At 38.7% G+C, this 24,776-nt stretch overlaps 1 protein-coding gene across 4 annotated transcripts in view; it reads left to right on the top strand.

The window, feature by feature from the left end:
* The window catches only part of clcn2c (chloride channel 2c), a 133,660-nt gene that overhangs the window by 66,912 nt on the left and 41,972 nt on the right, over positions 1–24,776 (top strand). For all 4 annotated transcript variants that reach the window (XM_067507108.1, XM_067507107.1, XM_067507110.1 and 1 more), the window contains 10 exons: positions 4,765–4,896; positions 7,157–7,285; positions 8,225–8,358; positions 9,511–9,588; positions 13,180–13,258; positions 14,489–14,614; positions 15,020–15,104; positions 18,474–18,575; positions 19,374–19,458; positions 21,434–21,589. In XM_067507108.1, coding sequence (XP_067363209.1) covers positions 4,765–4,896; positions 7,157–7,285; positions 8,225–8,358; positions 9,511–9,588; positions 13,180–13,258; positions 14,489–14,614; positions 15,020–15,104; positions 18,474–18,575; positions 19,374–19,458; positions 21,434–21,589 — 1,106 coding nt within the window. The remainder of the gene's footprint in view (positions 1–4,764; positions 4,897–7,156; positions 7,286–8,224; positions 8,359–9,510; positions 9,589–13,179; positions 13,259–14,488; positions 14,615–15,019; positions 15,105–18,473; positions 18,576–19,373; positions 19,459–21,433; positions 21,590–24,776) is intronic.

Genomic DNA, 24,776 nt, shown 5'->3' with positions numbered 1-24,776 from the left:
CAGCTCATTAGGCTGACATTGTACTGCAGCCATAGGACGGATGTCATAACCGTCGTTACTCCACAAGCTAACGGAGTGATTGAGTGCAAGACGAAGCGCTTTGCCTGCTCGCCCGGGACCAACGCCGACGCTGGTACACCACATTTACATAAACAACACGTCTTTTTACATCTCATTAACATAGAGAACACATCAACATAAAAGAACAAGCGGAGGAGTGATAGATGGATGGATAGATTAATGAATAGGGAGGAAGAAGGGAACGAGAAAGGAGCACCTTCATTTAGAGCATACAAGTGTATGGAGATGGTCCTATTAAGTACTAGAAGAAACATTTACAAATGCATTGTTGGTTTTATTACCTCAGCAATGTTTCTTTGCTGGCCTAAGGGAACAATTTTTCCGGTTAGTTTTTTGGCTTTTTCCTATTCCATGAAACCCTATTCTTGTCTGTGCTTTCTCTCCTTTTCCCTCACCAACTTAACACTAGCACAGAGCCACATATAGTCTGTCCTTTCTCCTTTTAGTTTTTCTTTTCCTGTCAATAGTGACACTGTCCAACAAATCACTTTTCATTAATTAAATAAATCCAAATGTGACTATCCCCTGTATACTGCAGATCATTTTTTAAATCACACATATCCTGGTGATCCTGGATTCAAAGGACATTTGCGGTGTTGCCTCATCAGTCCGCTGGCATGTTTAGGGCAACACTTGTTTCTGCCATGAATCTACTTGTCTAATAAGTTGAAACTGCCGATGTAGTGTTTCACTTTGACACTGGTAACCTCAGGATTTGTTTCGTCTTGAATGGACTATGGGGAGGAAATGGCTTAAAAGACAGTTACTTGAAACCTGCAGTAACACTTGTAACACTGAATATTTATCATCCGTAGCTTTAAATGTACCTAACCTTGCGGTTTGAAAATCACATTCCGTTCACATTCAATCACATTGATCATTCGGTCCCAACTATAAAGATGAAGTTACATACTGGCACTAATATCCAAAAATTCAGCACTGATTCCCTTATTTAATTGTAGTTATACACATATGGTAGTATTAGACATTAACTCAACCCTGCCTGTCTCTTTAAAAGTTGTGGTTTAAAAAGTAGAAGAGCTGAATGGTCAAATTTGCCTGTCTATATTAATACTAATCTAATTAAGCTGGTAGTCTTAAACACAGCCAGGCATTACTAATTGAATCTCTCCCTTGCACATGAAGCCACATAATGAATGTGGGAGCTCATACACACAAAATAAGGATAGGCCTCATTGGCACGAACGTGCAAAATTGAGGCATTAATGGTAGACTCTTTACCCTTTACACTCATATATAGCTGTCACCCTGCATAATAAATGAGGGGGTGATTTCAGTAATTGGGTTTTATGTGGTAGCTGTAGCAGTGACGATGCACCAGTAGTGATTTTCCTCCTGTGGGTGTGTGTGTATACACAGTATACCCCAGTGTAGACCAGCCCCCGTATGTACCTCACATGTATTATCATTAAATTACATACATGGTGGCTTTTGAAAAATGCATAGTTTGAAAATATTTACTGTTTCGGGGGGTCGCTTGTTTTGCTCTATGACTAAAGTGTGATTGTAATAGGTGAGAGGAACAAACGGAAGTTAAAGGTAGCCTAACATTGTCCAAAATAAAGAGAGAACGTTGCAAAAGTTAGTGCATGAGGTACTGTAGGAGGTACATGCGTTACATTTGTTTTTGAAGGCACAGAGAAGTAAACACACCTGTTAAAGACTTTATGCTACTTTTGACATGACTTAAAGTCAGAGTGAATGGTTGTCTATTTCTGTGTGCGAGCCTTCTGCTCAACTGGCAGCTTGTCTGCCTCTTACTGAGAAGTAGCTGTGATTGGCTCATCCATCCCCCTGTGATCCTCAAGATCAACTTGTATAGCTAATGGCTTTGTTATGTTACCATATTCTATATGCAGACAAATTATTAACTAATATCAAGAAATACAAACCACTTGAGAGCAGAAATCGGTTCTAGGCAGCAATTGTTTTGCAAGAAGACTCCATGTCTTGTATTTTACTACACACTGAGAATAGTTAAAAGGGGCACTTCCCCTAATGAAAAAATGACTCATCATATTTTAGACTGTGTATAGAAAATGTAAAATTTGACTTGAACTTTTTTTATACATCCCTTTAAAGTGGTACATCCACTTAATAGCAGTGCAGTATAAAAATTATTTTTATTTGTCATTCACTATCCAATTGTCTCTCAAACCAAAATTAGCACAAACACACACACTTTTAATGCCAAACCAAAGGACTAGGTTCACTGTGTATCCATGGCAAGCTAAATTAGTCTCGGCAGGTATTTGGACATTACGTCTCTGGCTGTGGAGAGTGAGCAAGCAAGTAAGCAAGAACGAAAGTAACATGTATAGAGAGAGGTGAGAGCACAAAGAAAACACTGTGTGTACAAGTGGAGGGCAGCAGATAATGCCTAGGATGGAGAGGAGGAGATGATGGGTAAAGTCAGAGGTTGAATGTGATTTGTAGAACGCAGGAGGAGGAGAGAGGGAGCAAAGGATGATGGGATAACAGTGCAAGGGATGAAGGAGGAGACTGGTGCAGAGGGGGTGAGTCAGATGGCTATAAGAGTGACTGAGAACTAGCATGCCGCTGATTGCATGCCATGAAAAATAAAGTCAGCAACTAGTCTGCAGTGTGCGGGTGTGTGTGTGTGTTTGTGCACATGTGTGTGCACTGCAGAAAAAGCTATTAGGAATACCACTGTAGAAAGGGATAACTAAAGTCAACTGGAAATTCAAGATTACACACACACACACACACACACACACACACACACACACACACAAACACACAAACACACACACAGGCTTTCTCTTCATGTTTTAGAAATCATGTCTGCACACATCCATCCTCTCAGACACAAATTCACGTTCATACACTCATTTACATTGACTAGTGTCTAGATGACAGAAGGGGTCCAAGAACACAGACGGCCCGTGGGTGTGATGACGCACAAGTTCTCACACACACACACTAACACACACACACAGGCTCAAACGTAGAAATATAAATAATACATATGAAAAAAACCTGTTTCTCAGTGTTGTTACATAGCTGACTGTAGTACTGTAGCGCAAAGGTGTGTGTGTGTGTGTGTGTGTGAGAAAGAATGTGTTTGTCACAGCTTTTGCCAGCATGTGTGTATTAGACAGCTCTTGAAGCTGTTGATTGGTGAATGTGTGCATGTGTGTTGGCATGTAAGTGCATATCTGTATTTCTTTCCCATCCCTGCAGCATTTCTCACTCGCCTTTTATCGTTCTATCTCTCTCTTTCTCCATTTGTGTATCTCTCATTCTCACTTTTGTCTCAGTCTGTCCGTTAGATAATCAGTCTTACCTCAATTTAGAAAACAAGTTTGTTTTTATGTTTTAGTGAAGGTTCCTAATTCCATTTTAGCCATTTACCTTTAGCATGGAGAACCCAAGCTTTACTAACACTTTTTAAAAACTCAGAAGCCTTTATAATACTTGCGGCCGGTTATCACACAAAATAGCCTGAATTTGGTACCACATAATAGCATTAATACAATAGCTGGCAACACTTGAGCCAGGGATTGCTGGTGGCTGTCCTTATTATTTAAAGGAATAGTGCATATCTGGCACATGAACTGTGGGACACGTCCAAATGAAATTGCAAAGCATTTTTCGTGTAAATGAAAATATGGTTAAAATGGGTAAAGAATAACTATTTTTGAAATTTGTTCATGAAGTATCATTCACTATAGTGGAGAGGATAAGGTCAGTAAAAGGACTGTCCAAACCTATTGCAGGCTCTGTGCCTAACTGGGATACATATTTCTAAAGACACTAAAAACTGTAAAAAACATGTTTGTTACATAAACTTTAGTTCTACAAGCTGAAGACTAAAGAAAAAATGGGGCACGCATAAGCAAGAAACAAAGAATGCAGTGTGTTTTGTGATCATTAATGTGAGGAGCACCCCACTGCTCCCAAGTGCCATTTCCCCTGCAGAGGACAAAAGGGAAATGAGGACAGGCCTGGAAGAGGGAAAGGGGGGGAAGAAGTATCTGATGTAAACAAGTAGCATTATGAACTATGGCATCCACGTTCACAATATAATGACTCATCATTGAAGTAATGCTTTGTTCTAGCAGTTATTCTTAATTTAGTAACACTGTACTGTATGCATGTCTCGCACCAAGTCTTAAACAGTATACAAGTGAGTCTCAGCTTCCTGTTACTTCCAGGTGAGTATAGCGGGTGTGACTGTACTTTATGCATTGATCTGTGTGTACAGTCATGTAATTTGCTTAGCAGTGCTGCCATTTGCTGTGACCTTTTGTGCTGTCCATTTAATATACATTTAGTATGTTAGATCAATGCATTTTTTTTTGCCTTCAAGATCTAACTCTATGTCTCTGCACAGTAATTCAAATAATTTTAACACAAGGTAATGACATAATGCATCGGTTTTTGCAATAACAATGTAACCGCTACTGGATGTCTTCTTGGATGTCATAATACGTCAACATCACTGCTTTCCATCCCAGCTTTTGTCATTTGTTCATTCTTCTATCACACATGATTAACAAACAAACAAAAAAAAGAAACCATTACGAATTAGCAAGCAATGTCTTTTAAACCTCTATGCCCTAGTATCTGGGTAATGTAGTTACGGTATGTGCTTTGTAGTTTTTAACATGTTATGTTGTCTTCCTGCCAACCCCATAGTCTGTACAGTTCGCTGTCAGAAGTTCCTAATCTCACGGGTCGGGGAGGACTGGATCTTCCTCATCCTGCTGGGACTCCTCATGGCCCTGGTCAGCTGGGTGATGGACTTTTGCATCGCCATCTGCCTACAAGGTGAGGGAGGGAGGGATTGGGCCTGTACCTACAGGACAAGGCAAGTGAAGGGAACATACATGTTATAGGAGTAGGAAATAACACGCAAGACATAAATCATACATAAATCATATAGTTTTGTAAAATGGGAAAAACAACAAATTTTTTATTCTTGTGACCTGGGGAATAATCTCTGAAACAGCAGCAGTTATTACTCAGTGTATTTTGCTACTGCAGTAAACACTTTTTTAACAAGCTGATTAGTCAGAAATACAGCGTGTTTATTTATAGTACAGCCAAACACTCCTATGTCATTTTAATGAACAAGTCAGTCAATACCTGCAGTTCTGATCAGACGTTTTTGCACGAGTTATATCGACAGAACGGAAGTTGGTTCTGTTGGAGGTGTGCAGCTTGAGTAACCTGTAAATTAGCATCTCACTAGTCTTGATAAGAGATGGGATTTTTTCATTTTTTTTTTGGATTCTTGTGGAAAATAGGCTCTGACAAAAAGAAGTTTGTCATGCTTGTCCAGCAGAATAGGCTGGATAGGTGAATTCCACTTTTATGATTTTCTTTTTTTGAAGCTTAAATTAAATCCCCCAGAAGTAAAACAAGCTATTACTAGGTTATAAACAAACTTTCTTTCAAAAAATTGAGAGTGGGATATATACTGATGCATTTTATTTCGTAGAGAAAAACCCCAAGATCTCTTGACCTTGTGTTAAACATTGACTTAGTTTTAGGCTTTTAACCAATGACCCATTCCAAAAACCCACAGGCTACAGGATGAGGGCACAAATGCCCAAGTGCAAAAATGCAAACTGATTTCTAGGTTTTAGGACTCATACCTTTTGACACTCAGTATAACTGCTCACTGTGGCTCCTCTTTTGTGTTCTTCCTTCCTCACAAAGTCTGAAATGATCCATTGGTCTGTGCAGAATTGCAGTTGCTTTCAGTACTGACCAAACTGAGACTACTATTACAAGTGAACCTGTTTTTCCTCAGTTAGATGCCTTTTAATGTAAAGCAGCAGCAGTAGGAATTCGATAGATGTAATCAATAGAAAAAACATGTGAGACTTTGAAGGCCCAACATATATTTTTATTCACTACACTGTGAGGGATGTTTACATAGATTCCAGCACAAGGTTACTTTTCTTTTTTATTTAGTTTTTGTAAAAAACCTTGAATGTTGAATCTGTGGCATGTTAGGAATGAAAGAGGGAAAAGAAAGCAGGTGTTCATGACTAAGATTCTGATGATAATATATGTACTTTTGAAGGAGAATTTCACAAATTTGTTGGTTTTAAACAGGGCTTGAAATTTAACACCAGTGTTTCTGGGAAAACACTTGACATAAGTGAACTACTGTAGTCCCAGATTTCAATGTGTGACAGATTAATTTAATTTAGATGTCAGTTGGCCATTCAATGTTTTCTTTGAAATTGCAAGGAAAACAAAAACCGTTAAGTGGTTCATGATTTCTGCATAACATTGCAGATAAATTGTCAAATTTTAAATGATCTGGCCCAGCAGGAACACAGAGAGTGTACTGAGGATTGAGCCTACGGCACAGCCATTGGAAGTCAATGAAGAAGATGAGAATTTGTTGACTGTCCTGACAAAAAAAGAAAAGATGGACAGAGGGAAGAGATAGATAATTTAGAAAAAACAAGCGACAAAAGAAAGGTATTCCAGGAAACACAGAAGCACAGAAGAAGGAATTCAAGTTGAGCAAAGTATGTCAGCAGGGGTGGATGGAAGGCCTCTTGAGGCATCAATCTCTCTGTGAGGTGGATGCAGGAAAAGAAGGGAGGAGAAGATGTGAGTGAGGGATTTAAGTCAACTTTATATTCCAGGAGAGGATGGCAGACTTAAAACAACTTGAGGAAGCTGTGAGAGCTGATCTGAAACCTTACGGGAGCAGCTCTAATTCAAATGGATTTCTCAGGCTTTGTGTGTTGCGCTGTGCTGTGCTCTTAAGGAAAAGCCAACCTCGTCTTGTCAGTTTCAGTTATGGTGTACAGGTCTTTCAATTGGATACAGAAAATGATTAACCACCTGTCCTGAGGAGGCACATGAATATACACAAACACACATTTTTATGTCTTTTGTATGGTAGCTAATATGTGTTTGTACGGTAGCTGTACATTCTTTCTGGCAAGATGTATAAAGCAGTGAAGTGTCCAGTTTGCATCCACATTTTTATCTTTTTCTGTGTGTATTCTGTGGGTATCTGGGCTTTACACTTTTTCCCTGGATGTGTTTGTGTCCACAGCACAGAAGTGGATGTACGCTGGTCTGGAAAGTAACGTGTTCCTGCAGTATCTGGCCTGGGTCACCTACCCTGTAGTGCTCATCACCTTCTCCGCTGGCTTTACCCAGATCCTCGCTCCACAGGCTGTTGGTATGACACACACAGTACAGAAGAGACATGCACACACACATATATAATACATTATTAAGTTCTGTGTATTACATTAATGTTGAACAGTGAATTGTCCTAGTATACAATATGCAGAAAACTACCACTTATCAATTAATTGTTAAAGTTATTTATTTAACAAACCATGTACAAATAATTAACTGTAAATTGGAAACATTCTTTAAAATTCGTACAACAAAGATACTTTCTACTGTACTGTTCGTGTGTGTGCCTTCCACCCTCCTCCCTGACAGTGCTGGCAAAGTAGTAGTTGAGTTTTTCTTCCTCATAAATAAACTAAATCTACAAACTGAGACTTTCTGTCAGTGCCAGCTTGCGCTGCTATAAACGCACTAAACATCTGTGTGTAAATGGTGGTTTCTACAATGTAACACCACTGTGACACACTGCTAATCCCTTCTGTGCCTCTTTAGCCCAGGGCGGCCTCCTGTCTGTCAGTGTCAGATGTAGGAATGAGACAAATCCTAAGTTTTGTGCACAATTCACAGCTGTTGAATATTCCTAAATTCAGGTTTGGATTTTCAGAGTACAGCATTCTGCACAGGTACCTGCAGCAGGTAGACCCTTTACTGTCACTGTCAGTAACAGGGTAAAAAGTTTGTATCTTTTACTCTCATCCAAAAACACCTGTCTTTTCCACTAGCAACCTCGCTATTGTAAACTGTATAGGGGGACAATGTTACATTTTTAGCATGTTCTTTAAAAAAAAAAGCTGTGATGTGCTAGAAATAATCTTAATAGGCATGTTATCTGATAGATTATTACAGATTGAACGCTGGAAACGTGACATTTTGGTAAGATTAATGTGTGCATATATATGTGGCATATAGCAAGGCTTTTGCTTTTAAAAAGCAAAAATTTGTTTTTCAAGCTGTAAACACTCACTGTGCTTTCATGTAGGTTCGGGTATCCCGGAGATGAAGACCATCCTGAGAGGAGTGGTGCTGAAGGAATACCTCACTTTCAAAACTTTTGTGGCCAAAGTCATCGGCCTCACCTGCTCTCTGGGCAGTGGCATGCCCCTGGGCAAGGAGGTAACACACATGAGAAAAAAAATCAGCATGACCTACACTATGTACTCTAGATGCATGAATGGAACTGCCCAGCTGAATGGAACAAATTGTGAAACACACACAGCTCATGTTAACAACTACTCATTAATGCTTTTAGGTTTGTGTATATACACGTACTGTATTACAACACCAGGAACATCATACCACTGTGCCGACCTCTTTTCATCTGTTTTGCTGTTTGCTTACATGGTTTCAGTGATTCACAGCAATAAGTCTGTTTGTGATGAAACACAGAATCCAGACTGGCACAGAGCTGCCATCGGGTTTGAATGCCAGCTTACACAACATCCAAAATAAACCTTCGATATCAGAAGAATTCAAGCTGTTTTTAGTATTACTTCAAATCATTATCTGTCATAAACCCATGTAGTTCAAAGTGAAGTTCAGCAATGCTGGCACAGCAACGTGTAAGACGTAAGGTGCAATGAAATTTAGGTTTTACAGTAACTGTAGTTTCATCTGCATATATGCATCTTCTCAATTACATTCCAGTTTCTAACATCCCGACACATGACTCATAAATGGCAGAGGATTCAGGTCGAGAGTGCTGAGTGTGTAATATCTGGAGAAGACATAAACATGTGAAACAAGGAAAGCACAGAGTTGACTCGAGACCCTTTTAAAACCCAGTGGGAAGTAGAGGAAAGTTTTTCTGGAGGATTTGCTCCCAACAACTGCGCTATGCAGATGTTGTTTATGTGTTGTGGACTACTTGTGAATAAAGTGGTGTAGATTTCTCAGTGTTTTAGCAAAAACAGCTTCAGGTAAGCATGGCATTCCCCAAAAGACTGCCTAGCCTGAAGACATAACTGGCAGGAAAATATATTTTCTCCTCTTGCGCGCACACAAAGCCCTCAGGCCCCAATGGTTGTCTATACAGCAGCAGCATTTACAGTCTGGATTTAATGCAGGCTGCTCACTTCCTTTAACTCCAGCATCACTTTAATCCTGTTAGTTTCACTTTGAATGTTGTCTTCTGAATTTTAATATTTACTGTGGACTTGTTGTTGTGTTTTCAGTGAGTTTATATATGCTGCAATATGCTGTATTTTATGTTACACGACAAAGAGAAAGCTATGGGTAAAATTTTTATTGTTTTCTTCTACCCATCAGGGTCCATTCGTTCACATTGCCAGTTTGTGCGCTGCTCTCCTCAGCAAGTTCATGTCTCTGTTTGGGGGAATTTATGAGGTAGGTGTTTTTCCAACTGCACAATTGATTTGAGTTTTACTGGCAAAACTTTACATCAAAACAAAATTAGCTTTTATTTAATCATTTAATTCCATACCACACACTATACAAGAAATTATTACAATCCCCCAGTTCAAGTTTTCTCTCTCACCGCTGCATACATTTAAATATAGCATAGCATCTGCAAAATGGCCTAATATCCACTGGGTATGGGAAGGACATGTTCAGTTTCAGCCTCTGATTAGGGCTGAAAAAGACACTGAATACTTTGTTTACATTTCAATAAATAAGAATGCTGCATGGCTTAGCAAAACTCACTGAAGTTGCTTGTTTAGTTAGAGGGATGAGTCTTAAAGAGGCGAAGATCTCTGCACCGCTGCCAGTGCTGTTCTGTGAATCTGACTTAACAGGAGGTCTCAACAGCACCTCTCCATTTTAAGATACATATTGGGGAAAACATTTTTTTGAAAGTAATATTTCTTCTAAAATAAAGTCCTGCATTTAAGATTTAAGTAGAAGAGGGATGTTTTGGATGGAGTTTAGGTGCGCAAACAGCAACATCCCATGCATATACTTTACTGCTTGATCACAAGACATTTGCCAGAGAGTTTTTTTTCATCCTGGCCAGATAACCTCGAGCAGTAACTCGGTATGGGTGTATGTTTTGGTGATGCTGGTCTATTTGTATCACCCAAGATGCAAATCAATTCATTGGGTGTCAAAAACCTTTTGCATACGCAGAAGTTTAAGTGATTTTGTGTCAGTTAATAAATATTGAAAGCTTCACAAAATGTTGACAGGGTCCTCTTAGAAGGAATGGAGAGAGCAGGAAATAAATTAAATTCTAAGACAAGTGTTTTTAAAGGCCATTAAGAATGGGTAGAAAAGCTGACATTATTGCTTGAGTTTGAGTAGTGAAGGTAGGAGAGAAGGAAATGAATAATTGCCAGTAAGAACGGAATACAAAAAGAATAAATGAGGGTACAGAGGAGTGTAGGAAACCATGTCCAACCATGATGCTTTTTGTGACAGTTGAGTGCTGCAGCCTGAGACTTTTATTATTTCATTTTATACAGTGCACCTGGGTACACCTTATTCCTGAGAACATAAGACAGGCAATTCAACACCTCACAAAAGGCTTTTGCTTTTTTAAATTAGTTTCTATTTGTCAATCATATGTTTAGCTAAGGAAAAAAGCTGAGACAGCTGTGCACGCAGAAATGAAATGTAAATGTATTTAATTTTCCTTAGGAATCAATATTGTTCATCACATTTAAAGTCAACAGGAAGTAATAATAAATTTCATAAATGTTGGAAGACTCTGCTATTTGTCAACAAATGAGATATTTTTCATCTTTGAATATAACTTTGCCCAGAGAGAGATGCAGCCATACACATTTCATTAGGGTGAAGCAACTGAAAAAGGGAAGGTAGAATGGAAAAGCTGCAAATTGAGCAATGAAGAAGAGCAAAATCAATTTCTTCTTCATTGTCTCCCTCTTTTTCTTCTTCATCATCTTCTCCATCCTTTGAGAGAGGAGTTCAGGGGCTGAAGGGCACTCATCTCTCTCTTCTCTGAGAATGTAGGCTCTTGTCTTGGCAGCTGAAATGAGGATGGGAGGGTTTGAAGAGTGAACTGTGGGCACTGAGACTTGATGAAGGGTAGCTGGAGACTCTAAAGTATGTCCCTATACTTCAACCACAGTATTACTTTATGATAAGGGGAAAAAAACTGTTGTGTAGTGAACTGCATTGAGAAAAGTGATGCAAATGTAACTTGAAAGATGAACTGGATTGGCCATCGCCGTTGAGAGGGTGAACAGAGGAACAGAACAGGCGAACATTCTGCATGCTGGCTAAAACTAACAGATGCCGACTGTTGGTAGAAACAAGGAAATGTTATGTTTGACCTTCGCCCAACAAATGCCATGTTGCTCTATTTAAAACATCACGTTGGCATCTACTTCTTTGCAAAAAAAACCTTAGTCTACACTCTAGGCACATCTTGATTGTTTTATTTCAAATCCATTGTGTCTCTGTCCAAATATAATTCCTCAAATTGAGCTTTTAATTGTTTGATTGAATAATATTTAAGGAAATTGACACCTCAATGAAAATATATATATTTATAAAAACTTTTTAAAATCAAAGATGTGTGTAGAGTTTGTAAGAATCTGATCTAAGTCTACATCAGCGGAAGGTGAGAAAATTAAATCTGCTTATACTTGTCTGTAGGTGGCAGAGTTTGCTGTTGTCTTCTTTTTGAAGAAAATGAATGGCATCATACTAGTACACTGTAATTTAAATGTTGAGGAAGTATTTATTTTACAACCATCCCACAGTCTGTCCCTCCTGCATTACTCTCTCTCTGAATGTTTATTTGTCCATCTGACCATGTTTTTTCCCCAGTTTTCTGTAATAATCATCACCCTTATTGCCTGTAACCCTGTATTACCCTTACCTGCTCTTCTCTCCCGCTTGAGTGTTGTGCTGCATTTTATGGCATAATGATGCAGTAAGAGAGAGAGTGTGTGTGTGTGTGTGTGTTTGTATGTGTGCGCTTATGGAGAGTGCCCCTCTGCAGCAGTATCTCATCCTCTCCAGAGTTTGAAGTACAGTATGCTAATGTAGCCCATGGGCTGTAAAAACCAGCTTTTTGTTTCAGGGTGCTTTTAGATAATGTGCTGTATTTTTTTTATTTTTTTTTGTGAAGAGGAATGAGTACTGCATACAGGCATACGTGCCCTCATTTGAAAAGGACTGACTCTGGATCAAATGCATTTGAGAGGATGTCCATATCACATTTATTATTGTCAGTTGATTGAGCTGAAATTTTAATGTGTATTAGGGTAAATGAAACTATAGTTGGTCTTGACTGGTAGACATATAGTACCTTAACTCTGTTGCTTACTTCTATGCTACCTGAAGGACCCCAGCCTTATAGGCCTTAAGGTAAATAATTCTCAGCATGCCACAGCTCGTGTCCCTTCGTCCCCATTACAGCCCTGTCAAATTGACAAATTGATTCACAGTGCAAACATGTTTAACTACTGCTACTGTTTCTACTCTCGTTTAAAAGAATGTTTCCCCTTTTTTAATCAAACCCACAGTAATCAGAGTCTCACACTTTAGTTTGAGTCTAGAATAAGCTAACACATGCATACACATAGACACGCTGTCTCTCTTACCTTTCTTATCATTGCCATGCTGCTTGAAGGAGGCCAATCTGATTGGAATGAAGGTGAGTAAGTCATATCAATAGTTTTTTTTTTTGGGGGGGGAACCCATCACTTCCCACGATGCACTATGTTCCTCTGCCATGCAGTGATGCAACCCAGTCTATTCATTGATTCCCCCTGTTTTACTGCGTGTTCAGTCATCTGTCAAGAGCTTCAGTATTATTCTCCCAAACCTATATGTCTTTTCTTTAAACTTAGTGTAACTGCACCCTCCAAAGTTAAAGCATAGAACAAATGTATCTTTTCTGGGGCTGGTACAGAAACTTACAATTTTTGCTAAAGATACTAAAATGTCTGAACAAATTAAAGACTGACTGAAATGTAACCATTTCTGTGGGTTTGTGTGTTTCAGAATGAGTCGAGGAACATTGAGATGCTGGCAGCAGCCTGTGCTGTGGGGGTGGGCTGCTGTTTTGCTGCCCCCATAGGAGGTGAGTCTAAAAACTGGTACACAGTATGTAATATTAGTTGACCACAGAGTGAATTTTATGTGACTAAAATTTATGGAGCAGTTTCTAGTGTGTTTTCGCTGTAATTTAGAGTCTGGGTCTAGTACAAATCTCACTCAATTTGGTTGCAAGCAGATTTTTCTCTGCCTGTGCCATAATTAAATATTCTGCAGCTCACCTTGTAAGTGTGTAGTTATGGCTGAGCTAGTAACAAGTAAGTTCAAGATTTTTTTGTAAAAACAATAAATCACTCTAACGGCAAATAACATGTCTGAGTGCAGATGCTGGATAAGGTAGCTGTCATTACTCAGTTTTACACTAACAACACAAAGTCTGCAAGTCCACAAGTGTGAGTACAACTGTGTAGTTCTGCTTTCAATGTCCCCTCTAAAAATAATGGAACAGAAAAGTAATTTGTTTTTGCTGTACACTGAAGACACTTGGCCCCAAAGAATGTAAAGAGACAGGACCTTAGTATTTCACCTTTTATTATATGGTGTTTACACCTAGATGTGTTACACAACATAGATTACTGCACATTTTTGACCACATGGCCAAATTTTACGTTTAATTGTCTGACAGGGTTTTTTTGTTCCATTAGATTGTTTGAACAAACAGTAAATGGCTCTAAATGACTAATCTTGGTTGTAGACTTGAGGACCACCTGTGGAGAGCGTGTTTATTTAAACTTTTTAACAACAAAGACCAAGACCGGTATAAAACCATGACACACTATCAGAGGCATAGCACAAACACTGTGCATAAGTAATGCAACAATTTAGATGGTCCTGAAAAAAAACTGATGGTCTACTGAGCAACTTACACATAATGGATCAACCCCAAACAACTTGCTGACTTACAATGTGGGTGATATGATACAAAAGCTGCTATGTTTTATGTATTTACCTTTTTCTAGATGTAAATATAGTCAAATAAAAGCTGAAATCCAAATCTTTGGCCTTGTATCTGTCTTTTGACCCTAAACCCAAATGTCTTCAGTGAATGGAGGGGATTCATGCTCTGTGACTCTGTACCTGAACAACTACAGTATTCATATCTACTGTGCTGTGCAAAGGACTGCTTTATTAATCATTCATATTTTAGGCTAGGCCTTTTTTTTGTACTTGGTCATGTTTTGTACATCATAGCCAAGCTATGACCAACTAGTCACACTAAATTGCTATCGAATGTGTGTGTTTCTGTGTGTTGCAGGAGTGTTGTTCAGTATTGAAGTAACATCCACATTCTTTGCCGTGAGGAATTATTGGAGAGGGTTTTTTGCTGCTACCTTCAGTGCCTTCATCTTCAGAGTACTGGCTGTTTGGAACAGAGACGAAGGTGTGATGGTCATGTGTGTGTGCTATATATGCTGAACATGGGTTATTAAGTTATTATGTAAAGTGAGTAAATGAGGGTGGAGGCTAGCACCAAAGTTGGAAATTAGTTTTTACTAATCCGATACCTAATAACATGTTAAAGATTACCAGTGCTTTGTTATGCTTTAAGTTTTTTGATGACATTTCTACTTACACCACTCTACACACACTACTTTCTGTTTACACCACTCTGGCCATGTTGGGTCAGGACTTCTACACTTAAGTGAACTTGTTGTTCTCTTACTTGTTACCTCATCTTAGGGGCAGAGCCTGAACTGCTTTAGTATCTGTACTGTGCTCTGCAGCTGATTGCTTTAGATCTTGTTGTATAATTTTGTAAGTTCTGCTATACGTTTTCCTTTTTCAGAGACCATCACAGCCCTGTTTAAAACCAATTTCCGACTGGACTTTCCCTTTGACCTCCAAGAGCTTCCTGCCTTTGCAGTCACTGGGTAAGTATTAGATGTTGGTATGATATTGTCCAATTTCAACCCAAACAAGGACATGGTGTTTGTTCCAGTTTCCAGAAACTAAAACAAGGCTGGTTCATAAACTCATGTCATAGACATTTTGACAGCAGGCTTTACCAGCCAAAAGAGTTTTTCGCAGCTAGGCTAATTCTCAAGCCCTCTCCCTTATAACTAATCCATAGAAATACTGACCATTCATGTAGTTAATAAGACCTTATATAAATGATAGTTTTAAATGAGAAAAGATTTGATTTACCACAAAACTTTACAGAAACTTCAAATAAATTCAACCCTATGAGTCATTGTTTGTGACCATCTGGTTGTTCTGACAGGTATTTCCATTTACTGTGACTGCAGCATTAACTCAGATATTATTCAGGAGCACCCCCCCACTGTAGCTGGTGATGGTGTTACTTCAGGCTAGCCGGCATGAGTCACCCAACATGGATAATTCAGCCAGCAACAATTGCTAGTGCACTAAGGGATGTCTTACTTTAGCCTGCCATACCCTGAGGGCTCTTCCGCAGCTTTGAATGAGACCATAGGCTTCTAGAAAGAAGCTGGTGAAAAATGTGAGGAGTACTCTCGCCCTACCTCACTCTCTTTCACTTTCAGATGAAAGTACATGTATGTGTGTAAATGCATTTACTCCACAAGAGAAGAAAATTCTTTCTTTTCCTAATCTTTTGTTGTTCATCCTTTGGCTTTTTTTGTATAGAGGTGCAGCATCAGTGACTTGCGCATAATGTACCCTGCCTCCAGAGAAGGCAGCAGAGCACTCAGCCCCACTTTTACACTGCTAGTGTGTGTGGCACGTCTGTGTATGTGAGGAGATAGTGTGCCGGCACATCTATGTAGTTTCCACCTTCCCCTGCCAATAGCTGTCAGGCAGGGAAAGTCGGTCAGTGTCTCTGTCAACTAGGCCAGTTCTGTGCTGTGTGCTGCCAAGGGCACGACTTTGAAGAGTCACACACACGATTCTACTTACTGTTTACACCTTCAGAGTTTAGGAACACTGGGACACAAGGAGACTGAGATATGACCCGATTCCTGCACACATGAATATAGACACATACAAATACACGCATGCAGTACTGTTTGTTGTACAGAGACAAGTGGGAGTGCACTTCATGTGTCCATGCAATACAGGTAATCAGCTAGTGTGTATCGCATCACATTCTTATTGTGTTTATTTACAGTGCCCTCATTGTACTGTGTTGTATTTTGAAAAGGTTGATTTAAAGAAAAGGTTTTAATCACAGTCATTATTTTCCTTTAAAAAACTCCATATTTACAGTCAATGTCTGTCTTGATGCCTTGCAAACATATTCATCTACTAAAGTTTTTGAAATGGTGTGAAATAACTCATGACAATTTCATAATGCCACTAGTTGTCAAATCCTTATTAATGAGATATTTTGTATTTTTGTTGTCAACAAATCCTCAAAAAAAGACCAATACTAAAACGTTTTGCACAAGTTAAAAAGATGAGAGAAAAATTTCAATATGTGTTCTCAGTGTTACTGTAATTTATTTTTACCTGGTCTGTTGTACCACACCCTGCAAATCTTCATGGCTTCAGCACCTTTGTGACTGAAAAACTTACACCTGACCATTTACATTAACCCCTTTTCTGATCATCAGTCTAGTCTAAAAAAGAGAATCATACACTGCCACACAGAAAGAAGTAGTACAATTACAGAAAACACAAAAACACAGGTTTTCCTCATGGGGGCAAAGACTCCCTCATCAACATGTCTGTTATTTATTCTGAGCTATTTGATGGGATTAATAATGCAGCAAGACATGTTAAGGTTGACTGCATAGCTCTCTTAAGCCTGACATGCACTGGAATTCTGACCTTACCTTGACTTTGTCAGGAGGTGGTGCATTTGTGAACGCAAATTTCCCTATGAAACCCTACGGACATTATCTGGACTTTATCCTTCGAGCCCCGTAGTGCATGAGCTCATGCGTGTAGCACGCTGCTCTGTCCTGACTCGTCAGAAGGATTAAAAGCGAGTCATTATACCCACTGATGACGTTTCTTTCACTCAACTGACATAGTATTGGAGTAATTGAACCCTTTTTTTATTAGATGCACAGGTCCGATGTGCTGTAAAGAAAACACGGTTTTCCACAGCTTACGTTTTACGTCATGCTGTGCCTCCTTTTTGTGCTGATCGTGCACAGAAATCGAGCAGATATTCACACGTGAGGATTGTCCATTGATAGAGTATCTGAAACAGGCTTTTGTGTATTTCTTCTTGACCTCCCCTCTCTCATTCTGTCTTATTGCCGTAACAAAGGCTCTCATTGAGTTTTTAAGTGCATGCTTATTTTCTCTGCTCTCTCTGGCTCCCTCACACATCCCGAACTCACTTTCTCTGTCTTTTTTTTTCTTTTCGTCATTGTAATTTACTGTCCATTTTTCATCTCCGTTCAATGTGTCTCTGTTTATTTCCTTTTTTTTTTCCTGCTTTATCTACAGCTTATTTCTCCTACATGTTTTTGTTGACTTTGGATTTTTTTCATTCTTTTTTCTTAATGTGTCATTTGTCTTTAGTTTTCATCTCCTATTTTAATGTGTCTGTTGTGTTTTTTTATGGCTCGAACAGTGTGTGGCCTATATCTACTGTAAATATGATTCCGCAGCATTTCTTTGCACAAATCTGACACCCACCTCCAGTTTATTGGAGACTCATTACATTTACATAGTTTTTATTGCTGCCTAATGCACCGGGGACAAACTAGATGGAGGTGGTTTACATTTACAATTTAAATATTCAGCAGCAACATTTATCCAAAGCAACTGACAAGCAAGGTACTAGGCGAGCAAGAAAACTAAGTCAAAGAAAAGACATCGAAAGCAAAATGCTAGACTTATCAGATAGGGGAGCGCAAATCTGCATGCTGGGAATTAGAGATGTGAAGCTTAATAACAAGCCCAAGATTTGTAGCAGATTGTTTTGGTGACGATGCAGATCCTAAGTTGATGCTGTGTTTTTGGAAGATTTAGTACAGAAAACCAGGCTTCTGTCTCATATCTCTCTAACCTCTCTGCTTGGATGAGAGAAGAGCTGTGTTTCAATAGCATAACAATATATGCTACTGGTGAACATTGTGAACCGACAGAACCCAGGGATGTGATAGGTGGAGGAGAAAAGAGGGCCGACAACAGAGCCCCGGGGGAGAGGCAATGAAAGTAGCATTCTTTGTGTGAGAGTTTAATTGATTTTTAAGGGGACTTCACATTTGAACAAATATTTTCTTTCCAGTCATCCAGTGTATTTTCATTAAAATGGACAAAAATGCCTCATCTTTCTGTTGTGTGTCTCTCTCTTGTTGCAGCATTGCCAGTGGTTTTGGTGGAGCTTTGTTTGTCTACCTAAATCGATTTTTCGTCCTGTTCATGAGAAAACAGAAGGCCATCAACAGATTCCTCATAAAGAAGTGAGTCAAACACTAATGAGGTAGATTTACTATTGTAGATTATAGCAAAGAAAACACTATATTTTCAGAAATATGAACATAGTTTGTAACAATTAACTTTTTTGGGGGGGGTTCATTTTCTATTTCATAATAACCAAATTTTAAAAAATGCAAATCATCATTTGTTGTAGCTCCAGTAAAATGAAACTAGAAATGTAGCTGTTTCTGAATCATTAGCTTTTGTCGGTATTATGATGTAAAGATATCTTTTTCAACATAACTTTAAGCCGTTGTCTATTTACAAATTTTGTAAGTTTATAAACACTTACAGTAAAATGGAAGGGCATTGACTGTGACTTTGTAGAGTAACTGTCAGCAGGGGATTGATGTCAAAATGCATATCTACAGAACTCAGTCTCCCCAACATACTGTTAATATAGCTGCCTGATAAGTTGACACACACCTTTGTGCACAACATATACTGTTGTGTAAGAGTTTTCCTATTTTGGATCACATATTGGCTTTGGAGGTTTTTGAGGGTAATTAAACACATTGCAAGATCTTCAGTGTGAAATTAACACCAGTGTTTTTCCATTTCTCTTTAATCTTGTTCTTTTGGCGGATGAAATGTATTTATGTTGCAGTAACCGAATCTGCAGTGTTTTACACAGGGCTTTAATGATCAAGCAAACGTCTTGCCAATAGCATATAAACATCAATGCATCCAATATTGATTTTATCTGTTTTGTCTTTCTCTGTCTCTATCATACTGGGCCTACGCTCTCTCTTCTCTTCTGTCTTTCTTTCTCTCTTTCTTAGACGTTTGCTGTTTCCAGCAGTGGTCACTTTAGTTATCTGTACACTAACATTTCCCCCTGGCTTTGGACAGTTTATGGCTGGAAAGGTAGGTTCCCACGCATAGTACTGCAACAGTTATAATTTTGGATGTAACATAAATTGTGAGCCTGTTTTGTACCAACTCCCTACCAAACAGTGGAAAGTGAAGGTTTTAGTGTTGTAAAAATCTGTTTCCCAAGAAAACACAACACTTGCTGTGAGTGTGCAGCTTAACACATACACAGTATAAGCAAATTTAGACTGGAGATTTTAATTACTAATTTTGTAACTGAAATGATGAGAAAAAGAAAACTGCAGGCCAATGAGAAGAACTGTGGACGTTGTTCACACCAAGAAGTGGCAGCATTTCTGACACATAAAAAGAACTCATTTGACCTTTTAATGTTGTGACTTGGTATCAAGCAAACGTCTCAAACTGATATCAAAACTTTATCAAGCATTTATTTATTCTTATTTTTTCCTGTAAAATGGAGCCATTTTAGATCATTATAATTTTCCATAATAACCTGATTATCGTGTGTGTGTGTGTGTGTGTGTGACTTTTCTTTCACACCCTTCATCTCTGTAATTATCAGAATTGGAAAAGGAATATTCTGTACATCATTAGGCCCTCTACACACATATGTGCACATACTGTAGTCTGGGCTCATGATCACGAGTGAGTCAGGCGTGTGAAGCTCTGAATCTGCCTACACTGACACTGGTTTTGTCCTGTGGCCAATTATTGTTTTCTCCGGACTTATTTTGTGGGGCAGTATTTTAAGCTGTGCAAGTGGCATCTCAGGTTACATGTATGGTGGTGCTTCTATTAAACGTGTTACACCTTAAGTGAAGTTTAGTCAACTTCATTGTATTTTGTGTTCAATGACAATGAAGATATTTTAATATTGAATTAATTTATTATCATCAAGTTATGCAAAACAAAGTATGCAAAGGTCTTTTCTGAAGAATACACAAAAATATGAAATTTTAAAAGTAAAAGAAGTGAATTTCAGCTTATCAACAATTTAATATTACGGTGTGCAACTTAAGGTAGTGACAAAGTGACAATCTGAATCAAAACTCTCTTAGCCCTGCTCTCCCTTTCCCTCCTTTGTGACAGCTTTACTTCACTCGATACACTCAACCACGCTCTGCACAGCCCTTCAGGTAGTAAGGGTTATCAAATTACAGTGTCTAAGAATCCTAAAGGTTATTAACCAATCAATAATTGTTGTTTTTATTTGATTTGCCAGTAAGGTGAGCATTCTTTTAAGTTAGTCAACTTTTACAAGTAAATATGTTGCCCGAGGCTTCCACTGTACCTCTCAACATTATTTTTGTTATATAAAAGATGTATGATGTAAGATTAATATAAGCATGAGTTCTGAGATCTTCAGCTTCAAATATTTAATATGCCAATGGGCTATGGAAACGTATTTTATTAAATAAATCTGAATTTACACTAAATCACCTTGTGTGGTAAAGTAAGGAGAAATGCTGTGCATGCACGTTACACAGTTCATTACACATGCTGAAACCTGTGCTGAAAAGACATGCGTCTATGGTGAAGGCAGAATCTGTCATTCATATTTGTGACTGGGTAAACCTCTAGAATTTAGCATTACTGTATTGTGTATAGTTGATTTTTGCAAGTCAAAAAAATTACTCTGTCCAAAAATGTATATTCTAATGTACACATCACTGGTTTGCACTCCATCTGCCATGTGCCTTGCACTGCTTATTTACTTTATTTTACTTTATTTTTATTAGTATTACTCTTCAATGCCCTTATTGTATAGTTGTACTTTATATTTTTATATTTATGTTTGTTCTAGATCTTAGGCTCCACTGTTAGTATTATCTGTATGCCCCATGGATCAGAGAGAAACACAATTTCAGTTCCCTGTATGTATGTACTGCACATGTGGAAGAACTGACAATAAAACTTGACTTGACTACAGTAAGGAAGAAAGGATTAAATGTTACAGCATAGCCCACTGCAGGTATTGTATGTTCATGTTATTTCCTCTTGTCTGTAGTTGACGCAGAAAGAGTCTCTGGTGACATTTTTCGATAACCTGACATGGGCCAAACAGGGCATTGCTGCTGAGTTTGACTACATGGGACACTCCCAAGCCTGGAGACACCCACAGGTCAACGTCTTTGTCACCCTGCTCATCTTCATCATTATGAAGGTAAGAGAGAGAAAAAAGTACAATAATTATTTCAATACATAAATATCTCATAATTTCAGCTTTTATATGCCCAATTCTCCCCTACACCTACTTTACCTTATGTCTGTATGATATAGTATGTGCTGATACACTGTGAAATCCATACCTACAGTAGGCTGCTACTTGCTATAGTGGCAAGTTAAAGAAATGTCATGAGAATGAATTGGAAATTAATGTATAATGAATGGGAAGGCTTTGCCCCTTTTTATTCAATATTGGACCAGTACTAATGTGCATTTATTGGAACAAAGCCCATCTTCTTATCACTGGTAAAGAACAAAGGTGAGAGCATGTTAAAAAAAAATGTTGGAAAGTGGCCTATCTCTTCCTCTGACTGCTAAGATGCCACTTAGGTCTGGTCCACTTTGATGCTTCATCACTGAGTGAAAGAGTGGATGATGTGCTTTAGGAACAAAGTAAATCTCAATACACAATAGTCTAGCCCACCATTGTGAATGAATGAGTATCAGCCTGTCCTGTTTGATAATAGATCAAATGAAAGGTGTTTAATAAATGGAACTAAATCCTACTTTACATACAATATATTTTCATTAGGACACCGTGCAATGATGTGCATTACTGTAAAATAATGCTGTAACAATGTAGCTGGTTCTATTTTTGCTTCTATTAGTTCAATGTACCTTTGTTAAAATTAGATTAGTTAAAATCTGTTGCTGAGGAGACACCTTTTCTCTTCATTTGCTGTGCAGAGAAGAATCAGATAGCAGAGTTCTCACTTTTAAACCCTTTAAACTTTTTGCATATTGCTTTTTTTGTTGTTTGTTATTTGTGCTCAATGACCAGAAGAGGCCAAACTTAACTTTGGGAGCCAGCTGAACTCTATGATGTAGCAGCCTGCTACAGTTATAGTTATAGGACTGCTGAACGAGAGCACTGCTTGTGTTTTTATAAAATTGGCTTTTTTGTGTAACCTTTATTTCCTTGCTGAGGCTAAAAAACAAAGGTTGTAAATATGAACTCATTGCATCAAGAGCTTTTGTGTGTGTATGAGTGGGGGTAGAGGAAGAGAGCAGCTGTACTGCGAACTTCATAGAGAAACTAAAGTAAAGGTAGAGCGGTTCTCAAACAATCTCACAGTTGTTGGTTCAATCCCAGGCTCCTCTGGTCACATGTCGAAGTGTCCTTGAGCAAGACACTGAACCCCAACTTAGTTGCTCCCGGTGAGTGTTGGCCAGCTGCATAGCAGCTCCCCTATCAGTGTATGAGTGTATGTGTGATTGTGAGTGCGAATGGGTGAATTAGAAGCAGTGTAAAGCGCTTTGAGTGCCAATAGGTAGAAAAGCGCTATATAAGTGCAGACCATTATCCTAACAAGCATGTCATCGGACTGTGGGAGGAAACCGGAGTACCTGAAGGAAACACGCAACCATGGGGAGAACAAGAAACTTGCTCAAGAGCTATGCAAGAAACCACAGGAGACCTCACAAAGTCCTTTGAGGCAATTAGAAGAAAGGTCTCTAGGTTCATTTATTAGTGTGTTGTCTTTTTTCTGCCTAAAGGAGTCTACTTGGTCAGATAATGTATATTCTACTCAGTCTTTACAATCAAACAAAATCAACTACCCTAACAGACATATATATCACAAATTTTCTAAAATTAAGTACCGAGTTACCGGTCATCAGACAAGTAATTTCTTAAGAAACAGCAACCGTTGATAAATTGAGCTGAACCTCTGTCAAAATGTGATTAGAAATATGTAGTGAAACACACCAGCAGACCGATGCTGCAGTCGCAAGTTATGTAAGCACAGAGGCCGATGGTGTGGCAGTCGGCACTGCAGTAGCTGCACAAACTGCCTCACTGTCTTTGTCATTGTTTTTGAACAGTACCATAGAGAATATCACGAGTATCAGAAAAACATGTTCAGGAGCCAATTCTGATTACTTTATAAAGCATTATTCACTGAATCAACTTTTCTTGAAACACAGCTGTCTGTTCTCTCTTTCGTGTGTGAGTGTGTGTGTTCTAGTTCTGTCTTTCTTTTCTTTATAGAAACACAGTAATGGCTTTCAGCCTCTGTGTGTATACAAGTCCTCTGTGCATGTGAGGTTATAAAAGACAGATGTAGCATTTCCTATATGTGACATAGGTGGGACACACATTATAAGGACAAAAACACATTTTCTAACTGTAATCACCCACCTGCATAAATCTCATCGAGTTGCTCTCAACCTCTATCTGTGGGCATGCACTGACTCATGTCCTCTCGCTCTCTCTCTCACTCACACACACACACACACACACACACACACACACACACATACACACACACAGCATTCACAGTGAAACTGTAATGGCTCTGTCTAATTACAGCCTTTGGTTTTCCTAGATTCAGCCTGGTGATTTTCAAAGGGGAGATTGCTCTCTCTTTACTTCTTGGTAATGAATGGTTCTTTTATTTTACATGGCAGCCATCTTGTGTTTGTGCTTCTTTTCAAGCTGAAACTTAAGGAAGGGTCTCATTCTCCTTGCTAAACTTTTGAAATTAAAGGTGTAAAGCAAGCATCTGTTTTCTGGAAGTCCTATTTGGGAGGACGGGGAATGAAGCTGCTATATATAAATACAGTAATTACATGTTTTTGTTTTTGTTTTGGTTTTTGAAAAGTGCAAAACAAGAAATGAAGAAAGTGTCGTAAGTGAAAAGGTTGAAACGTTGTTCTAAATTTCACTGCACCTGTTGTGAAGAAGAGTTGTTAGCTATGGTGCTGATAAAGTTTCATTTAGCACAGCTGACATCTCTCACACATACACACACTCAAACAGACTAACCTGCAAAGTAATTTGACATGCTTTGTAGTTAACTGCTATTTTTAGTGGTGTGCAATTATGCGCATCAACAGCTCTCAGTTATGAATGTGTTTATTGATATAGGTGTGTTTCTGTGTGTGTGTGTGTCCTTTAGCTTGAATGAGTTTTGTTATTATGTCTGTGTGTCAGTGATAGAGAGCTGGCAGGACAGTAATTGGAATGGGAATAGAAGAAGGGCCCCTGAGGGTCCCTTGTGGCCCCCAGGCGATAGACTGTCCTTTGAAAGTGACACACACACACACACAAACTTTAGGACTCCCAGATGACTGACAAATTAGAGTATGAATGTCATGGATTCTGTCTCACAACTGACACCCGT

Source organism: Channa argus, chromosome 6, assembly GCF_033026475.1.
Source record: "Channa argus isolate prfri chromosome 6, Channa argus male v1.0, whole genome shotgun sequence".
Taxonomy (NCBI): domain Eukaryota; kingdom Metazoa; phylum Chordata; class Actinopteri; order Anabantiformes; family Channidae; genus Channa; species Channa argus.
This window is presented reverse-complemented; position numbering and strand designations above follow the sequence as displayed.